The 18,745-nt window shown below is 32.8% G+C and overlaps 1 protein-coding gene across 20 annotated transcripts in view; it reads right to left on the bottom strand.

Annotated features, from left to right (window-relative positions):
• Positions 1 to 18,745, bottom strand: part of LOC140436621 (uncharacterized) — a 290,450-nt gene that overhangs the window by 73,109 nt on the left and 198,596 nt on the right. For all 20 annotated transcript variants that reach the window (XM_072525593.1, XM_072525594.1, XM_072525595.1 and 17 more), the window contains 3 exons: positions 18,382 to 18,595; positions 18,159 to 18,323; positions 14,686 to 14,985 (listed from right to left, as the gene is read on the bottom strand). In XM_072525593.1, the coding sequence (XP_072381694.1) occupies positions 14,686 to 14,985; positions 18,159 to 18,323; positions 18,382 to 18,595 (679 nt within the window). The remainder of the gene's footprint in view (positions 1 to 14,685; positions 14,986 to 18,158; positions 18,324 to 18,381; positions 18,596 to 18,745) is intronic.

Raw genomic sequence — 18,745 nt, 5'->3', positions numbered from 1 at the left:
AAGGTTTGAGGGAGGAAGTACTTTACACTTTATTAAACCAGATACTCGTGATAAATCTATATGCCGGCATTCATCTCCTACAAAAATTTTAGGATGACCTAGAGGAAATTTTTCACGCTTACATACCCAAGGGTATAGGGAACAAACATCGACATATTTAATCTTTTCATTTTCTTGAGCCTTATAATACTCCACGGTGTTACCAGTACGACCACCATACAAAGCATCCCTAGCATTTATAGGTTGAGTTCTCATTAAGGGTGATCCTCAGTAAATGATTTTATCTCAGGCGTCATAGTTTTTCTGAAGGCACACTCCCAGATTTCAACGACTTCATATCCCAGAGATTTTAGATATTGATTTTTGGCAGCAGTTCTGTCATAACGATTTTCCATGCAGTGTGAAGGATCGTCATGAAGAGGAGCCAATCTGTTTTCGGGATAACATTGGGGACAACCATGATAGTAACAACCCTGAAATTCAAACACGATATTTTCGTAAAGACCATCCACTTTACAAGTATTAATAACAGCCTCAAATCCTCGTGCAGCATGCTGTATTTTAATATTACGCTGTTTCTCTTCCCAAAGTAGCCACTGCAGAGCTATTTTTGACTGATTATCTTTAAAACGATAACCACCTTTAGGAATAAGACCTATTGTGTCAGATTGTAGAAAATTTCGCCTAAATACTTTACTACAAGTCGAGGCTACGGTAGTAGCTTCCATAAAAGGACAGACATTTGACGTATTCAATAATTGTTTCCTAAATGTAAGACAAGCCTGTGTTAATATCATGACATCGGAAATACAATAGTCAACGATCTCTTTCTGAAAATTAAAAACATAACCGTTAGCAACTTTAGCAGTATGCCAATTTATTAACTTATCACGTGCATCCTTCTTCAAATTATCGATATCATAGAATTTTAGAGAAGGTATAGGTCCGAGATAAGATTGATTTTCCCCTTTATTAAACAAATGTGGGAAATAGCCCTTTTTTAACTCTGTTAAACCAAAAGCTTTTGGTAAAGCTGACAAGGCCATAGGAAAATAATTAAGACTGTCGAGAAAACGGACATTCCCAACACTCATCGAAACTAACTTCGTACCCCGCATGATAAGATCAGGGGTTAAATCGGTCTTTGTGAGGATGTAATTCAACACGAACTGATTATCGAAACCCCCTCCGTTATGTGCCAAAACGACAACATTCTTAAATTTTTTCCTAATTTGAAAAACATATTCAATAAAAATAGAAATAACATTTTCGTTTAAAACATTTAGACGAAAACCGCATGTTTGACAAAACTGTAATTTTTCTTCCTGAAGACAATTGTAACATCGCTGACTAAATACACAGAGATTTGGTTCTTGAAGAAGTGAACCATCTAGCAATATTTTTTCCTGACGAGTCTCAAGATCATAAAAAATGAACAAAAAATCTTTTGAGGGAGGTTTACCAGAATCAGGCTGCATGTAACAAAGATGATCTGATGGGTAATTTTTACCACAAGTTTTACAGAAGATCTCCCCACAGATATGACTTTTAGTGTAGATTTTGTAACATTGCTTACACCTTTTAATTTTGTCACATATGTCGTTAATGTGAACGTTGAAACATACCTCACCATAAAAGTCCCGGCCGCATTTATCGCAGGGAACTTTAACAGCTTCTTTGGAACAAGCTGGTGAACGACGACATGCAAAGCACGTATCAACGCAGCTGTGTCCGTCTTTATGGTCGTAGGGTTGATAACATTTATCACAGAAATACGTACTGATAAACGCACTGGTCAGTGACCGAATTACATTAAAATGACCTTTATGAAAGAGAAGGTTTAATTTTGGTCCGTAAGTGTGCCCCTCATAAATGACATCACGTCCCTTAGTTCCATATCTATAGACCACAATCTTATAGTCTGTTAGATATGCCTGAAACTGTTGCAACTCAGGAATTCCAGCTCCCTCACTAGGAATAACAACACCAGACCTATCTATTAACTGCAATGCTCTTTCACGTTGTATTTTCCCTCTATCGCGACATATTTTTGTAAGTTCAGGGTCTTTGTCAACGTAAGCTTTGGCTACAACCAAAGCGTATGCAAGACATAGGTTATCGTTGTTTTTAATAACAACAATTCCTCGCCGTTTAGAACACTCCTCTTTAAATGAATTGTACTTACGACCTCTACCCTTTCCAGTAGGCATTTTTACGGTAGTAATACCAAGACAAAACGTTTCGGTGTTTAAACCGGTGCTGTTGCATATATGGAACTTATGTGGTTCCATATATCGTCAACTGTCACCTCTGAGGCTGGTTTTAACCTCATCCATCCCTGACCTCTAACGAAATCCTTGGAGCAAAAAGTGAAACCGACCTGATCATGTGGCAAAATATTTACAGTACCCTTTCGAACAATATCCTCGATGGCCTTTTTAATCCAACTTACGGGTTCCTCACCTGGCGGTACATCCTTAATTTTAAATTCCAGAGTTCGTCCCTGGACACCAAATTTACGGATTTTCGTGGTTTGATCTCTGACAATTAAAAACTTTTCCATTTTACGTATAATAAACTTATAAATTATTGTAAAATAAAAAAAATTAAAAAGTCAAATTTTTCAAAAAAAAATTATTATACTCACCAAAGTACGTCTGAACACTAGAAATATCTGGAACAGACTAAATAAAATACTTTAACGTAGGGTATAAGGTAGACTTCTAGCTGGACGGAAAACTGAACGATAATTCCAAAGGCCCCAAAAAGGTTTAGATTTATGTAAAAATGTGTAAGAATCAATCTAAAAGAGTAGATCTGTTTAAATTTATATATTTGGTTACACCTTAAAAGTGGGTAACAGTGCTACACAAAACCAAACATGAAAGTAGTGGAATAAGCGTTGTATTAATAAAAAAAAACTATACCTCACTTGATCGTTTATTGTAGCGGCCACAATGCCTAAACCGTGCGATTGAAGAACGGCGTGAGATTGTCAGGATGTACTGCAGAAGTTAAAAACATGTGTGAAGTATGCAATATACCTAAGGCATATGAAGTAAAAAGCACATCAAAAAAAAAAAAAATTGTAAAGATATTAAATACTATGGACTTAATATAAATGTCATATGCTATAAATATCACAAAAAAAAAATATGAGCCGAGAAAGAAGCCATTTATAACATGTTGCTAAAAGCTTTGAAAAAGGTTCAAAGTTCAAACTTCCCCGAATTATGTAATTTTAAATAATTCGTTAACAACTTATAATAAAAATACTAAAAAGTAACCTTTTGTAAAATATATGTAAGCATCAACACAGAACCCGGCACTAATAACATTAGGTCAAAATCGGGGTAAATGGATACCGTTTACCACTAAATTCTGGTCTATTAGTTATAAGGCATTTAAGAAATAGCAGTATCAATACGACAAAACTTGGTCCAGTATGAAATTTATGGTAAAATTACGGGGCGGTTTGTATTTATAAACAATTTAAAAAATTTAAGAGAAGGTGCATGTAAGAAGGAAAAGAGCTTTCCCAAAAAGTTTATTTATAGTGATTGTTAGAATTAATTCGGAAGTTTTAATTTGGTATCTTTTCTACTTAGAATTTATTTATTGGGAACAATTATTTACACAAGTAACACATCTCGAGAAAATTTATAAATGGACACTTTCGATAACCCTTTAAAATATATATTTACACAAGAATTTTCGCATTTAATATTTTGCGGTTTGTAGTGTATATTTCAATAGATATAAAGGACAAAAACGTTTATTAACATGTATAACAAAGTTGTAAAAGCACAGTAAAAAAATTGTCAAACTTTTCCGAAATAAAAGAAAAATTAATAAAAGTATAGTATTTCTTGAAGATATATTTAAAAGATTCGTAGCTTACTTGAAAAATGTTAAGATTTTTCACTAATATTTTCTCTTTTTAAATTTGTTTATCTATACATACCAATAAAAAACTGCATATATTTTAAAAACTATAACGATTTACCTTATGAACTCCCTAATAACTGTTAAGTAACCACATATACAATAAAATATATTTTTTAAACCTACAAAACAAGCAAATTTTCATGTGTGATATCATACAGCAAAATTAAAATACATTTACCGATTTACAAGAAATTAATCAACAGTTTGAATTTTTAAATTAAATCTTATTTGTGTAACCTGCCTTCATCAATTTGACACATTTGTAAAGAAATCACTATAAGGTAAAAAGTAAATGGCCTATAAATCAAATATATACACTTTGTAATACCTGTGACAAGATTTTCTCATCTCTGAGGTAAAACAGTTAAGTAGCATAAACGCCTAATTTAATTACGAATATTTATAAAAATCACGTTTTAATACAGTTAAACTAAATATATTTAACTGTCTCTGAATAACTTATTATTTTGTGACATGCATGGCCCTAACAACCCTATTATGCAATTTCGAAAGGGTTAAGACAGCTTTTTTTCTTTGATCGTATTTATTAATTTTCTCGATTGAACGGTAACGTAGAAAAACTATAAAAATATATCCCTTTCTTTCTAACTCCTTTGTATACGTACAACTACTTTAAAGATTTTTCAAATATAAAAACCATCTTAGTCAAAAAAATTAAAAGCAATATTTTTTAATTATGTTTTAACAGAACGAAAAATTTTTAATATTAAAAAAAAAATTTCGTTCGTTTTAATTAATTCGGTAGTACTAATATAGAATACCAAATAACGAGTAAACTATAATAGGTATCTAAATATAAAACCCAAGACCAATTCCAAGAAATTCCTATATAATTTTAAAATGTTCATTTCCAAGATCCATTTATAGCATGGTTAGGACTAATTAAAAATGTATAATTTAATATTATCTTGAATTTAATGGTTAGTTAGGTATTAGGAATAGAAATAGGTACCTATGGGCGATAATTGAGAGATTTATTAATAAATCTAAACTTTTGTGAACTCCACTACGTATGACCTTTTTAGAAGATTTGGTTACAAAAGAATTTACACTATTTTTATAGTCATTAATTTATATATATATATATATATATATATATATATATATATATATATATATATATATATATATATATATATATATAAATTAATGACTATAAAAATAGTGTAAATTCTTTTGTAACCAAATCTTCTAAAAAGGTCATACGTAGTGGAGTTCACAAAAGTTTAGATTTATTAATAAATCTCTCAATTATCGCCCATAGGTACCTATTTCTATTCCTAATACCTAACTAACCATTAAATTCAAGATAATATTAAATTATACATTTTTAATTAGTCCTAACCATGCTATAAATGGATCTTGGAAATGAACATTTTAAAATTATATAGGAATTTCTTGGAATTGGTCTTGGGTTTTATATTTAGATACCTATTATAGTTTACTCGTTATTTGGTATTCTATATTAGTACTACCGAATTAATTAAAACGAACGAAATTTTTTTTTTAATATTAAAAATTTTTCGTTCTGTTAAAACATAATTAAAAAATATTGCTTTTAATTTTTTTGACTAAGATGGTTTTTATATTTGAAAAATCTTTAAAGTAGTTGTACGTATACAAAGGAGTTAGAAAGAAAGGGATATATTTTTATAGTTTTTCTACGTTACCGTTCAATCGAGAAAATTAATAAATACGATCAAAGAAAAAAAGCTGTCTTAACCCTTTCGAAATTGCATAATAGGGTTGTTAGGGCCATGCATGTCACAAAATAATAAGTTATTCAGAGACAGTTAAATATATTTAGTTTAACTGTATTAAAACGTGATTTTTATAAATATTCGTAATTAAATTAGGCGTTTATGCTACTTAACTGTTTTACCTCAGAGATGAGAAAATCTTGTCACAGGTATTACAAAGTGTATATATTTGATTTATAGGCCATTTACTTTTTACCTTATAGTGATTTCTTTACAAATGTGTCAAATTGATGAAGGCAGGTTACACAAATAAGATTTAATTTAAAAATTCAAACTGTTGATTAATTTCTTGTAAATCGGTAAATGTATTTTAATTTTGCTGTATGATATCACACATGAAAATTTGCTTGTTTTGTAGGTTTAAAAAATATATTTTATTGTATATGTGGTTACTTAACAGTTATTAGGGAGTTCATAAGGTAAATCGTTATAGTTTTTAAAATATATGCAGTTTTTTATTGGTATGTATAGATAAACAAATTTAAAAAGAGAAAATATTAGTGAAAAATCTTAACATTTTTCAAGTAAGCTACGAATCTTTTAAATATATCTTCAAGAAATACTATACTTTTATTAATTTTTCTTTTATTTCGGAAAAGTTTGACAATTTTTTTACTGTGCTTTTACAACTTTGTTATACATGTTAATAAACGTTTTTGTCCTTTATATCTATTGAAATATACACTACAAACCGCAAAATATTAAATGCGAAAATTCTTGTGTAAATATATATTTTAAAGGGTTATCGAAAGTGTCCATTTATAAATTTTCTCGAGATGTGTTACTTGTGTAAATAATTGTTCCCAATAAATAAATTCTAAGTAGAAAAGATACCAAATTAAAACTTCCGAATTAATTCTAACAATCACTATAAATAAACTTTTTGGGAAAGCTCTTTTCCTTCTTACATGCACCTTCTCTTAAATTTTTTAAATTGTTTATAAATACAAACCGCCCCGTAATTTTACCATAAATTTCATACTGGACCAAGTTTTGTCGTATTGATACTGCTATTTCTTAAATGCCTTATAACTAATAGACCAGAATTTAGTGGTAAACGGTATCCATTTACCCCGATTTTGACCTAATGTTATTAGTGCCGGGTTCTGTGTTGATGCTTACATATATTTTACAAAAGGTTACTTTTTAGTATTTTTATTATAAGTTGTTAACGAATTATTTAAAATTACATAATTCGGGGAAGTTTGAACTTTGAACCTTTTTCAAAGCTTTTAGCAACATGTTATAAATGGCTTCTTTCTCGGCTCATATTTTTTTTTTGTGATATTTATAGCATATGACATTTATATTAAGTCCATAGTATTTAATATCTTTACAATTTTTTTTTTTTTTGATGTGCTTTTTACTTCATATGCCTTAGGTATATTGCATACTTCACACATGTTTTTAACTTCTGCAGTACATCCTGACAATCTCACGCCGTTCTTCAATCGCACGGTTTAGGCATTGTGGCCGCTACAATAAACGATCAAGTGAGGTATAGTTTTTTTTTATTAATACAACGCTTATTCCACTACTTTCATGTTTGGTTTTGTGTAGCACTGTTACCCACTTTTAAGGTGTAACCAAATATATAAATTTAAACAGATCTACTCTTTTAGATTGATTCTTACACATTTTTACATAAATCTAAACCTTTTTGGGGCCTTTGGAATTATCGTTCAGTTTTCCGTCCAGCTAGAAGTCTACCTTATACCCTACGTTAAAGTATTTTATTTAGTCTGTTCCAGATATTTCTAGTGTTCAGACGTACTTTGGTGAGTATAATAATTTTTTTTTGAAAAATTTGACTTTTTAATTTTTTTTATTTTACAATAATTTATAAGTTTATTATACGTAAAATGGAAAAGTTTTTAATTGTCAGAGATCAAACCACGAAAATCCGTAAATTTGGTGTCCAGGGACGAACTCTGGAATTTAAAATTAAGGATGTACCGCCAGGTGAGGAACCCGTAAGTTGGATTAAAAAGGCCATCGAGGATATTGTTCGAAAGGGTACTGTAAATATTTTGCCACATGATCAGGTCGGTTTCACTTTTTGCTCCAAGGATTTCGTTAGAGGTCAGGGATGGATGAGGTTAAAACCAGCCTCAGAGGTGACAGTTGACGATATATGGAACCACATAAGTTCCATATATGCAACAGCACCGGTTTAAACACCGAAACGTTTTGTCTTGGTATTACTACCGTAAAAATGCCTACTGGAAAGGGTAGAGGTCGTAAGTACAATTCATTTAAAGAGGAGTGTTCTAAACGGCGAGGAATTGTTGTTATTAAAAACAACGATAACCTATGTCTTGCATACGCTTTGGTTGTAGCCAAAGCTTACGTTGACAAAGACCCTGAACTTACAAAAATATGTCGCGATAGAGGGAAAATACAACGTGAAAGAGCATTGCAGTTAATAGATAGGTCTGGTGTTGTTATTCCTAGTGAGGGAGCTGGAATTCCTGAGTTGCAACAGTTTCAGGCATATCTAACAGACTATAAGATTGTGGTCTATAGATATGGAACTAAGGGACGTGATGTCATTTATGAGGGGCACACTTACGGACCAAAATTAAACCTTCTCTTTCATAAAGGTCATTTTAATGTAATTCGGTCACTGACCAGTGCGTTTATCAGTACGTATTTCTGTGATAAATGTTATCAACCCTACGACCATAAAGACGGACACAGCTGCGTTGATACGTGCTTTGCATGTCGTCGTTCACCAGCTTGTTCCAAAGAAGCTGTTAAAGTTCCCTGCGATAAATGCGGCCGGGACTTTTATGGTGAGGTATGTTTCAACGTTCACATTAACGACATATGTGACAAAATTAAAAGGTGTAAGCAATGTTACAAAATCTACACTAAAAGTCATATCTGTGGGGAGATCTTCTGTAAAACTTGTGGTAAAAATTACCCATCAGATCATCTTTGTTACATGCAGCCTGATTCTGGTAAACCTCCCTCAAAAGATTTTTTGTTCATTTTTTATGATCTTGAGACTCGTCAGGAAAAAATATTGCTAGATGGTTCACTTCTTCAAGAACCAAATCTCTGTGTATTTAGTCAGCGATGTTACAATTGTCTTCAGGAAGAAAAATTACAGTTTTGTCAAACATGCGGTTTTCGTCTAAATGTTTTAAACGAAAATGTTATTTCTATTTTTATTGAATATGTTTTTCAAATTAGGAAAAAATTTAAGAATGTTGTCGTTTTGGCACATAACGGAGGGGGTTTCGATAATCAGTTCGTGTTGAATTACATCCTCACAAAGACCGATTTAACCCCTGATCTTATCATGCGGGGTACGAAGTTAGTTTCGATGAGTGTTGGGAATGTCCGTTTTCTCGACAGTCTTAATTATTTTCCTATGGCCTTGTCAGCTTTACCAAAAGCTTTTGGTTTAACAGAGTTAAAAAAGGGCTATTTCCCACATTTGTTTAATAAAGGGGAAAATCAATCTTATCTCGGACCTATACCTTCTCTAAAATTCTATGATATCGATAATTTGAAGAAGGATGCACGTGATAAGTTAATAAATTGGCATACTGCTAAAGTTGCTAACGGTTATGTTTTTAATTTTCAGAAAGAGATCGTTGACTATTGTATTTCCGATGTCATGATATTAACACAGGCTTGTCTTACATTTAGGAAACAATTATTGAATACGTCAAATGTCTGTCCTTTTATGGAAGCTACTACCGTAGCCTCGACTTGTAGTAAAGTATTTAGGCGAAATTTTCTACAATCTGACACAATAGGTCTTATTCCTAAAGGTGGTTATCGTTTTAAAGATAATCAGTCAAAAATAGCTCTGCAGTGGCTACTTTGGGAAGAGAAACAGCGTAATATTAAAATACAGCATGCTGCACGAGGATTTGAGGCTGTTATTAATACTTGTAAAGTGGATGGTCTTTACGAAAATATCGTGTTTGAATTTCAGGGTTGTTACTATCATGGTTGTCCCCAATGTTATCCCGAAAACAGATTGGCTCCTCTTCATGACGATCCTTCACACTGCATGGAAAATCGTTATGACAGAACTGCTGCCAAAAATCAATATCTAAAATCTCTGGGATATGAAGTCGTTGAAATCTGGGAGTGTGCCTTCAGAAAAACTATGACGCCTGAGATAAAATCATTTACTGAGGATCACCCTTAATGAGAACTCAACCTATAAATGCTAGGGATGCTTTGTATGGTGGTCGTACTGGTAACACCGTGGAGTATTATAAGGCTCAAGAAAATGAAAAGATTAAATATGTCGATGTTTGTTCCCTATACCCTTGGGTATGTAAGCGTGAAAAATTTCCTCTAGGTCATCCTAAAATTTTTGTAGGAGATGAATGCCGGCATATAGATTTATCACGAGTATCTGGTTTAATAAAGTGTAAAGTACTTCCTCCCTCAAACCTTTATCATCCTGTTCTACCCGCAAAAATAAACAATAAATGCATGTTTGTTCTTTGTCGTAAATGCAGCGAGGACTTTATGCAAGGAGAATGTCAGCATTCCGACGAACAGAAGTCACTTACAGGAACATGGGTAATTGAAGAAGTTGTAAAAGCTTTGGAAAAGGGTTACAAAATAGTTGAGACCTACGAAATCTGGTCGTACGAAACCCGTGAATTGTCAAAACATCAAAATGGTCTCTTTTCCGACATGATGAATAAATTCATCAAAATCAAGCAGCAAGCTTCAGGATGGCCCCGTGGTTGTGTAACAGCCGAAGAAAAAAACCGATACATCGAACAGTTTCTCCAGATAGAAGACGTTCGGTTAGAGTTTACCGAAATAACGGCGAATCCTGGCCTTAGATCGTTAGCTAAATTAATGCTTAATTCGTTCTGGGGTAAATTTGCACAGCGAGAAAATCTTCCCAAAACTTCTATTGTAAACAATCCTAAAGAATTCTTTGCTATGATGATTAATCCCTCGATCTATGTAAATACTGTGGTTCCTGTAAACGAGGAAACACTGGTTGTTACGTGGGAGTATGTGGAAGAAGCATTTTCAATGTCTTCCACTGTAAACGTCGTTCTGGCCTCATACGTTACGGCTCTAGCCCGCCTCAAACTGTATTCCTATTTAGACATGGTGGGCGAGCGTACTTTATATTATGATACCGATTCAATTGTGTACATTTCCAGAGACGGTCTGCCTGATCTTCCTACCGGTGACTGTATTGGTGATTTAACTGATGAGCTAAGTGGTGGTCATATTTCGGAGTTCGTTTCTGGAGGCCCCAAAAATTATGCTTATAAATACATACTTCCTAATGGTGACGAAAAATTTTGTTGCAAAGTTAAGGGAATTTCCCTTAATTATTTAAACTCGCAATTAATTAATTTTGATACTATTAAAAAGATGGTACTTGTAAAGTCGGAAGGTATTAAAATCATAAGTAAACAAGTTAGACGAACAACAGAACATCAAGTCATAACACAGGAAATCCATAAAAATTATCGACCACATTCTACAAAAAGAACATTTTTAGAAGATTTTAGTTCCGTTCCTTTTGGTTATAAGAAAATGAAAATTTAAAAATATGTATAAATTTATTTATAGTGTTAATATTATTGATTATTGTAGTTTTAATACACGGCTTTTTATTATTTAGTTATATGTACATATTTTATATTAGTATTAAATGTGTCTTTTAAGAATTTTTCATAAATTAGTTTTCCGTTCTCTATTATCCAGCGTCTATTTGGTTGTCTGTTTTTCTATCACATATTGTAGTTGGCTTTTAAAATTTTTATAGTAAAACAACGTTACCAGGTATCTGTTATGAGTTACTGATTAATTTAAAGATCTTAAAACGATGTATAGCATATTAGGGTTAAATATCATAAAATTTGTTCATTAAGTTTTAGAAGATGTTAAGACTACCAAAAGATATCCGTTAGCGACTACTGGTGAATTATGAACTGATCTTAATAAATTAAGATCAAGTGTTCCTGTTGCCACCTTTTTCTAATAAAAATGTAACAAAAATATGTCTAGCATCAGATCGTAAAGACGTCTACTGAAACATATTATTCACAAAGATATCTGATATGGACCATTGGCGAATTATGAACCGATCTTATTAAATTAGGATCTAGTGTTCGTGTTGCCATATTTTTCTGATAAAAACGTAACAAAGAGTTGTCTAGCATTAGATCGTAAAAGATGTCTACTGAAACATATTATTCACAAAGATATCTGATATGGACCATTGGCGAATTATCAACCGATCTTATTAAATTAGGATCTAGTGTTCGAGTTGTTACGTTTTTATCTGATAAAAATGTAAAAAAAGTTGTCTAGCATCAGATCGTAAAAGACGTCTACTGAAACATATTATTCACAAAAGATATCTGATATGGATTACTGGTGAATTATGAACCGATCTTATTAAATTAGGATCTAGTGCTCGTGTTGTCACTTTTTTTAATAAAATGTAACAAAAAAGTTGTCTAGCCTCAAATTGTAAAAAGACGTCTACTAAAACATATTATTCACAAAGATATCTGATATGGACCACTGGCGAATTATGAACCGATCTTATTAAATTAGGATCTAGTGTTCGTGCTGCCACTTTTTTACTGAATTGTAAAAAAAAGTTGTCTAGCCTCAGATTGTAAAAAGACGTCTACTAAAACATATTATTCACAAAAGATATCTGATATGGACCACTGGCGAATTATGAACCGATCTTATTAAATTAGGATCTAGTGTTCGTGCTGCCACTTTTTTACTAAATTGTAAAAAAAAAGTTGTCTAGCCTCAGATTGTAAAAAGACGTCTACTAAAACATATTATTCACAAAGATATCTGATGTGGACCACTGGCAAATTAGGAACCGATCTTATTCAATTAGGATTTAGTGTTCATGTTGCCATCTTTTTAATAAAATGTAACAAAGTTGTCTAGCATTAGATCGTAAAAAACATCTACTGAAACTTAATATTCACAAAGATATGTGATATGGACCATTGGCGAATTATGAACCGATCTTATTAAATTAGGATCTAGTGTTCGTGTTGTCACCTAAAATAATAATAAGAAAATCGATCGACAAATCTTAATGGTCTGCTTTCCTGAGTTAATTTTTAAGTATGTTTTTAATGGCCAGTTACCCAACAGGAGTTTAGTTTTCAGTTTAAGTATCTTCTAATAAAATCAATAAAAATGTTTATTTAAGTGTGTGATGGAAAAAAGACAATCATTTCGCTTTCATACTGACTGTTTGTCCCATACTAACAAAACCTCTTCCGGCGGTCGTGTAACCGTACCGACTAGCGGTGGATGCTGTTAAGAACAAAATTTGTTCGAACCGAATTGGTTACGTTTGCCTTCAATATATGTTTTTTTTTTCATAATATATTCACTCAATTTCATTCCTTCGCTTACCTACCATTTTAATATCATTTTCTGTCAGTAGCACCTTCTCCGTACTGACTGCTGATAAGACTGAATTTTTGTTCAATCTGTCCTTTTAAATTTCTTCTGTATATTATATACTCTGGATTTTTTTTTAAAATAATTAACTTATGATCGTAGATAAAATATAGTATGCAACTCGCAAGAGTTTTGGTCACTATTCTTTAATAATTGATCATATTGATACATTATATCACATTTCAACGTTGAATATTTGGTGGCCCCTTTATAGTATAAACGGATGGTCCACTTTTGCCGCACAGAAACACGCCAGGTACCACATTGTGGGAGTAGTACTGTAAACTTAGGGTGTCTGTCAGACTCGCTTACAAACCGGGCTGTCACTTATTGAGTTGAGTACGTAAAGTGTTCTCTGTATGTTTTAATATGCATCGGGGAATTGTTGTCTGATGGTTATCGAAGAACCGTCTGTGATCATATCCCCACTATCACTGTAACATGAATTGTGTTTTCTCACCTTACCTTGTATATATCAGCATCTAAATATAAAAGTAGACAACGGACGAAAAGAAGAAAATATTGGTTATCTAATTTGGGCAGTGGGACACCACTTTGATGATTTGCGACAAGATCTGTGTCTAGCCGTGGACAAAAAAAAGAAGACCTGTATAAAGCATTGGAGGAAACAATCGTAGACCTATGTATAGCACTGGAGGAAAGAATCGTAGACCTATGTAGAGTACTGGGCGAAAAAATATGTGTCGAGCACTAGACGAAAGAACGAAAGCTTATATGTAACAGTGTATAAAATATTGAGTTCCCCTGTCAAGCAGTGAACGTTCAATTAGTGAATAGAAGAAGGTAACATGAGATGAACAGATTAGCGAAAGAAAAAAGAAGAAGAGGAAAGAAAGGAAAAGAAAAAATGATTCGACTTGTCAGTAAGCGTGATGTCACCCGAACACCTGAGCAGGTGCAAACATCAAAGGATGCCGCTTTTTCCCACGGTCGGTAAAATTTTCCCAGCGCCAAGTGCCGCAATATCTACTGGCATAAGTATTATACAAACTAATTTAGGAATTAATGTAGACGTATGTCTACATGGTGACCGAAAGGGTCAAACAAGAACTGTTATTTGATAAATTGAAATTATTTGTTAAGGATTGAACGAGATTGCAAATGTTATGTTAAATTCTTGAGAGATTGTAAATTTACTCTTGTTAGTGAGAACAACCCTTAAGAATATGAAGGCTTTTAGAATAAAATACGAAGCCTTTTTTGTGCTATTATGTTTGCATCAAGAACCCCGAACCTATTCTTTTAGAAAGTCTTTTAGTATATCTATAATTGATGTTTTTAGATTTACTATTATTTTCCGACATAGTAATTGTTATGTTGTACATACTAATTGTAACTCTGTTGTACTCAAAGTATAAAATAGTGTCGAACAATTCATATTCAACAGTTTGATTGTTTTATAATATATTAAAAAATAATAATAAAAATCACATGACTAAAATTTAAAAAACAATATTAAGAATATATTAAATGAGCTTACCATCTCCTCCGCAATCGTCATGTATCTGTCCATCTCCATATCGAATTCAAACTGTATGGCTTCGTTTTCTTTATGTTTATGCGTCCTCTTCTTGGGATCGATGACCCTCAGACGAAATACTATCTTCTTGCTCTCTTGCGAAACCACCTCGACTTTTAATCCGACGTCCTCTTCGAAGAAGGCGTGATTGAGGAGATCTTTGACTTTAGGCCTGTCTTCTTTCCTAGGCCTGATGCAATTTTCTATAACGTCCTTAATTTCGGGATTCTGAACTTTGTCGAAACTGGCAGGTTTGATGCCCTAGAATACAAAAAATTTAATTTGTACTTTTTCCTTTAGGTGAAGTTATGAAATTATGAACAGCTATAATGCAAAATATTTGTAAAAATGAACCAATGAAGACAACATAGCAGATATAAAACCAGAAATGTCAAGAACTACAGAAATATTGCCATATATGAGAATATTACCCAGAATATTTGTAAAAAATAGATAAATACTGACGACGAAATAAGGATGGAATGGGTGTCTAAATACACACCACATATCTTCTAATTACCGTGCTCTCATTAAATGTTCATCCTGAGGACATCTTTGTTTCGTATTCTGTTCGTCCGTCCATAATTTCTAGGCATCCCATGATAACATTAAATTTAAATGCCTCTAATTTTTTATACATGGCGTCATTTATCACATAAACTTATTAGATTGTCTGTATTCTGCTCACCGAACATCATGTCATTCTTTCATAGGAAGCAATTAACAAAGACAATATATCATTTTTTATCGCGAGTGCTATCTACGGTTTAAATGACATAAGTTATAACGACAGAGGTAATTGAATCAAGGTAAGTTTTTAACATAAACATTAATAAATAACGACCTCATTCCAAACAGCGAATGATATAAATATAGTCCAACAAAATAGGATTAAAAATAATTATCAACGTCCACCCAATGTAGAGGATTATATAATGCATGGCTGCAGTCTGAAGCCGAAAAATAAAAATGAATGAAACCATCTTGATGTTACAAAAAAAGATTGGACAAACTAGAAAAAGTACAGAAGAATACAGGGTTGAGCAATAGTTTAAACCGAGTATCACAAAGAGAAGTGAAGTCTGAAAATAGAGAAGGGTTTAGTACAGACGAGAAAACAGAATAGATACGTCATTTTCACCTTCCGTCACTACAAAATCAATCTGTAGAAGACAATGGTGCGACGTTATTATTTTTATTTAAATAGGATATAAATTTCTTTTCGCCAGCTTGGTAGACAATCCAACACACGTCCATCTATATGCATGTGTATCTATAAATCAGGATTTCTAATATTGTATCGGAAACCAATATGTAGTAACTGGCCACTTAATATGTCGAGACTTGACTTCTGATCGGTTTTAATTATTGTAACATTCTTATTACTTGTCATTAGGACAAGGTTTCATTTCTGCCTGAAATCTTGTAGAAGAAAGACCAGAGTTGTGTCGGCGAAATTACGGAATTAAAGGGACAGAATTGAGTTTAGTTAAGTTTATGGTGTAATTTTTTTATATTGATATGATCCTTGATTTAATATTTCGAAGAAGTTATTGTGTGGAAGAATTATGGGTTAATTTAAATCGGTAACTTTCGTTTGAGGATTTCTCCTCTAAGGATTCAATCCGACTTCCATATCGTGTAAACACCTGTGTCCAGTGATAAAGGAGATTGGACTGGGCTATTTTGGCACTTTCCTTAACCATTCCATCAGGAATCGGGAGTCCTTGAAGAACACATCGCCGGTGTTTTGCCATCATATTATTATTTTTATACTTATTACTTACATTTCCATCATTATTACTGGATAGATTGGTCCTAAACGGTAAACGGTTGTGTGCACACATTATAATATTAACGAAACTTAACTTCACATATTTTAAAAGGGTTTTTTCTTTGTAATTTACATTTTGTTTATTTATTATTAAATAAGTACCTTACAGAGAGTATCTCTTCACGATATTTCCCTATTTTCATTGAAGATTTATAAATAAGCTACCCTAGGCAGTTCCTTTTCAAGATATTTTTCATTTTTACTTGTATATAGTATATCAACGTTACTAGAAGAAAATTGTCAACCAATTTTAAAAGGTGGAACATTATTTTTATCATTGTAAATAGGGTTTTCATATTATTATCAGTCATATTGCTATTATTTTTTACGGGCATGCTAATCGATAAAATTCGTCCCTGATTTTTCTAGGGTCACTCTCATGTATTAAGATTTCTTTGATTCTCTTTGATTCCCTGAGCCGCGCATTTTTCAATTTCTCATATTATTATTATTTAAAATAACTTCGAGTTATCATATAAAGGATCTTCTCAATATAAAACCTAAAAAACGCAAACTAACTAATCTTAGGTCTATCTTCTACAAGATTTCAGGCTGAAATGAAACCTTGTCCTAATGACAAGTAATAAGAAGGTTACAATGGAGTACCTAAGCTCTGACGTCACAATGGGCGAGGTTTTTAAAAACCCTTCCAAACATTTCTAACTCGTGTGTATTTGTCCCGTAAGAAGTTGGAAATATTGGTGTTTTTTTTTAATTGTTTGAAGAATAACTAACAAAAAAATCCCATATCACACGTATGAGAACAAACAAGAAAGAGATATGAAAGTCATAGTCAAAAAACTACATCGAACTTGTCATCCTGAAGCAATCCTAGAAGATTTAAGAGGAAGAGGACACAAAGCACTCAATGCTGCCAATAAATTAAGTGACACAGCAAGGAACCGTTGGATATGTTCACTTTGACGTTTAGAAAAGACTGTCTGGTTCGTTAGCCACCTTAAGCTAGGGGCGGTGTGAAAATCGCAGCTAAGACACCGCCCCCATGTAATTATTCGCAATGAATCTGAACCAAAGTCTGCCGCAGTTGGTTTCCGCTGACAGAGCGGACTTATACAGTGTAGCCCAATGAAAACGTACCAGAAGACTTATATATACACCGGTATTTAGGCGCCACGCCCTTCCGGTAGGGATCTATGGAGGAGTATCACCGAGACGCAAGCCCTTATTTCTTGCCGTACTGCTCCACCATAGGCCGATCAGACACCAGCATATTCTAGTCTAAGCCGCAGATTAATCTAGAATTTTAAACTGCTGCGTTAGCCTTTTTTATTTTTCTGTACACCGAGCTGGGGCTCGAACCCACATCCACTGAACCAGAAAGACATAAAGATTTTATCGCAAAAAGTTGAAGCACGTTAAGTTTATTTGTGAGGACTAATAGCTTTTATGCAAAAAAGAATTACTCCTCATAAACTTCCTAAGGGGAGGTCTCAAGTGGGACTTCGTTGAAAAGTATTTTAATTCTCCATACGCAGCTGTTTTGTATGGATAGCAAAAATTAATAATATTTGACTTTATATTATGATTCCCCAAAACATATTCACGCTTATAAATAATCAACTTTACTAAATATACTTACAGAAATAACTTTCTTGTATATTTGAGCTGGTCCTGTACATTCAGAATATGGATACTCACTGGTAGCCATCTCCAACATACACATTCCAAACGCATAGACATCCACGCCCTCATCGTAATGTTCTTCATACATTTCTGGTGCCATAAACTCAGGAGTACCAATTACCTTGGACAAAAAATAAAGTTAAAAAAACGTTAATTTAAAAAATTTGATTATGTCCTACCGATTTAGCAAAACTTCTGTTCTTCAATGTAGCTAGACCCAAATCACCAATCTTTACAGACCCTGTTCCTCCAGTTATAAAAATGTTATCACATTTCAAATCTCTGTGGATAATTGGCGGCGATCTTGAATGCAGAAAGGCCAATCCTTTTAGAATCTGTCTGCACCAAGATTTCAATACTTTTGGGTTGATTTTCTTGAATCTTCTTAAATAACTACAACACAAAATACATAAGTTAACATACAACTACCATATTCTTTTTAGTGCTTATTCCATATGTCATCAACGATAAAACTGACCATCGTCATAACAAGATTTTATCGTCATTAATTTAGTATTTTGAGTTAAAACTTCATATTATTTA

This window comes from Diabrotica undecimpunctata, chromosome 3 (assembly GCF_040954645.1).
Source record: "Diabrotica undecimpunctata isolate CICGRU chromosome 3, icDiaUnde3, whole genome shotgun sequence".
Lineage (NCBI taxonomy): Eukaryota > Metazoa > Arthropoda > Insecta > Coleoptera > Chrysomelidae > Diabrotica > Diabrotica undecimpunctata.
The sequence above is the reverse complement of the archived record's forward strand: the minus strand, read 5'-3'. Positions and strand labels throughout refer to the sequence as shown.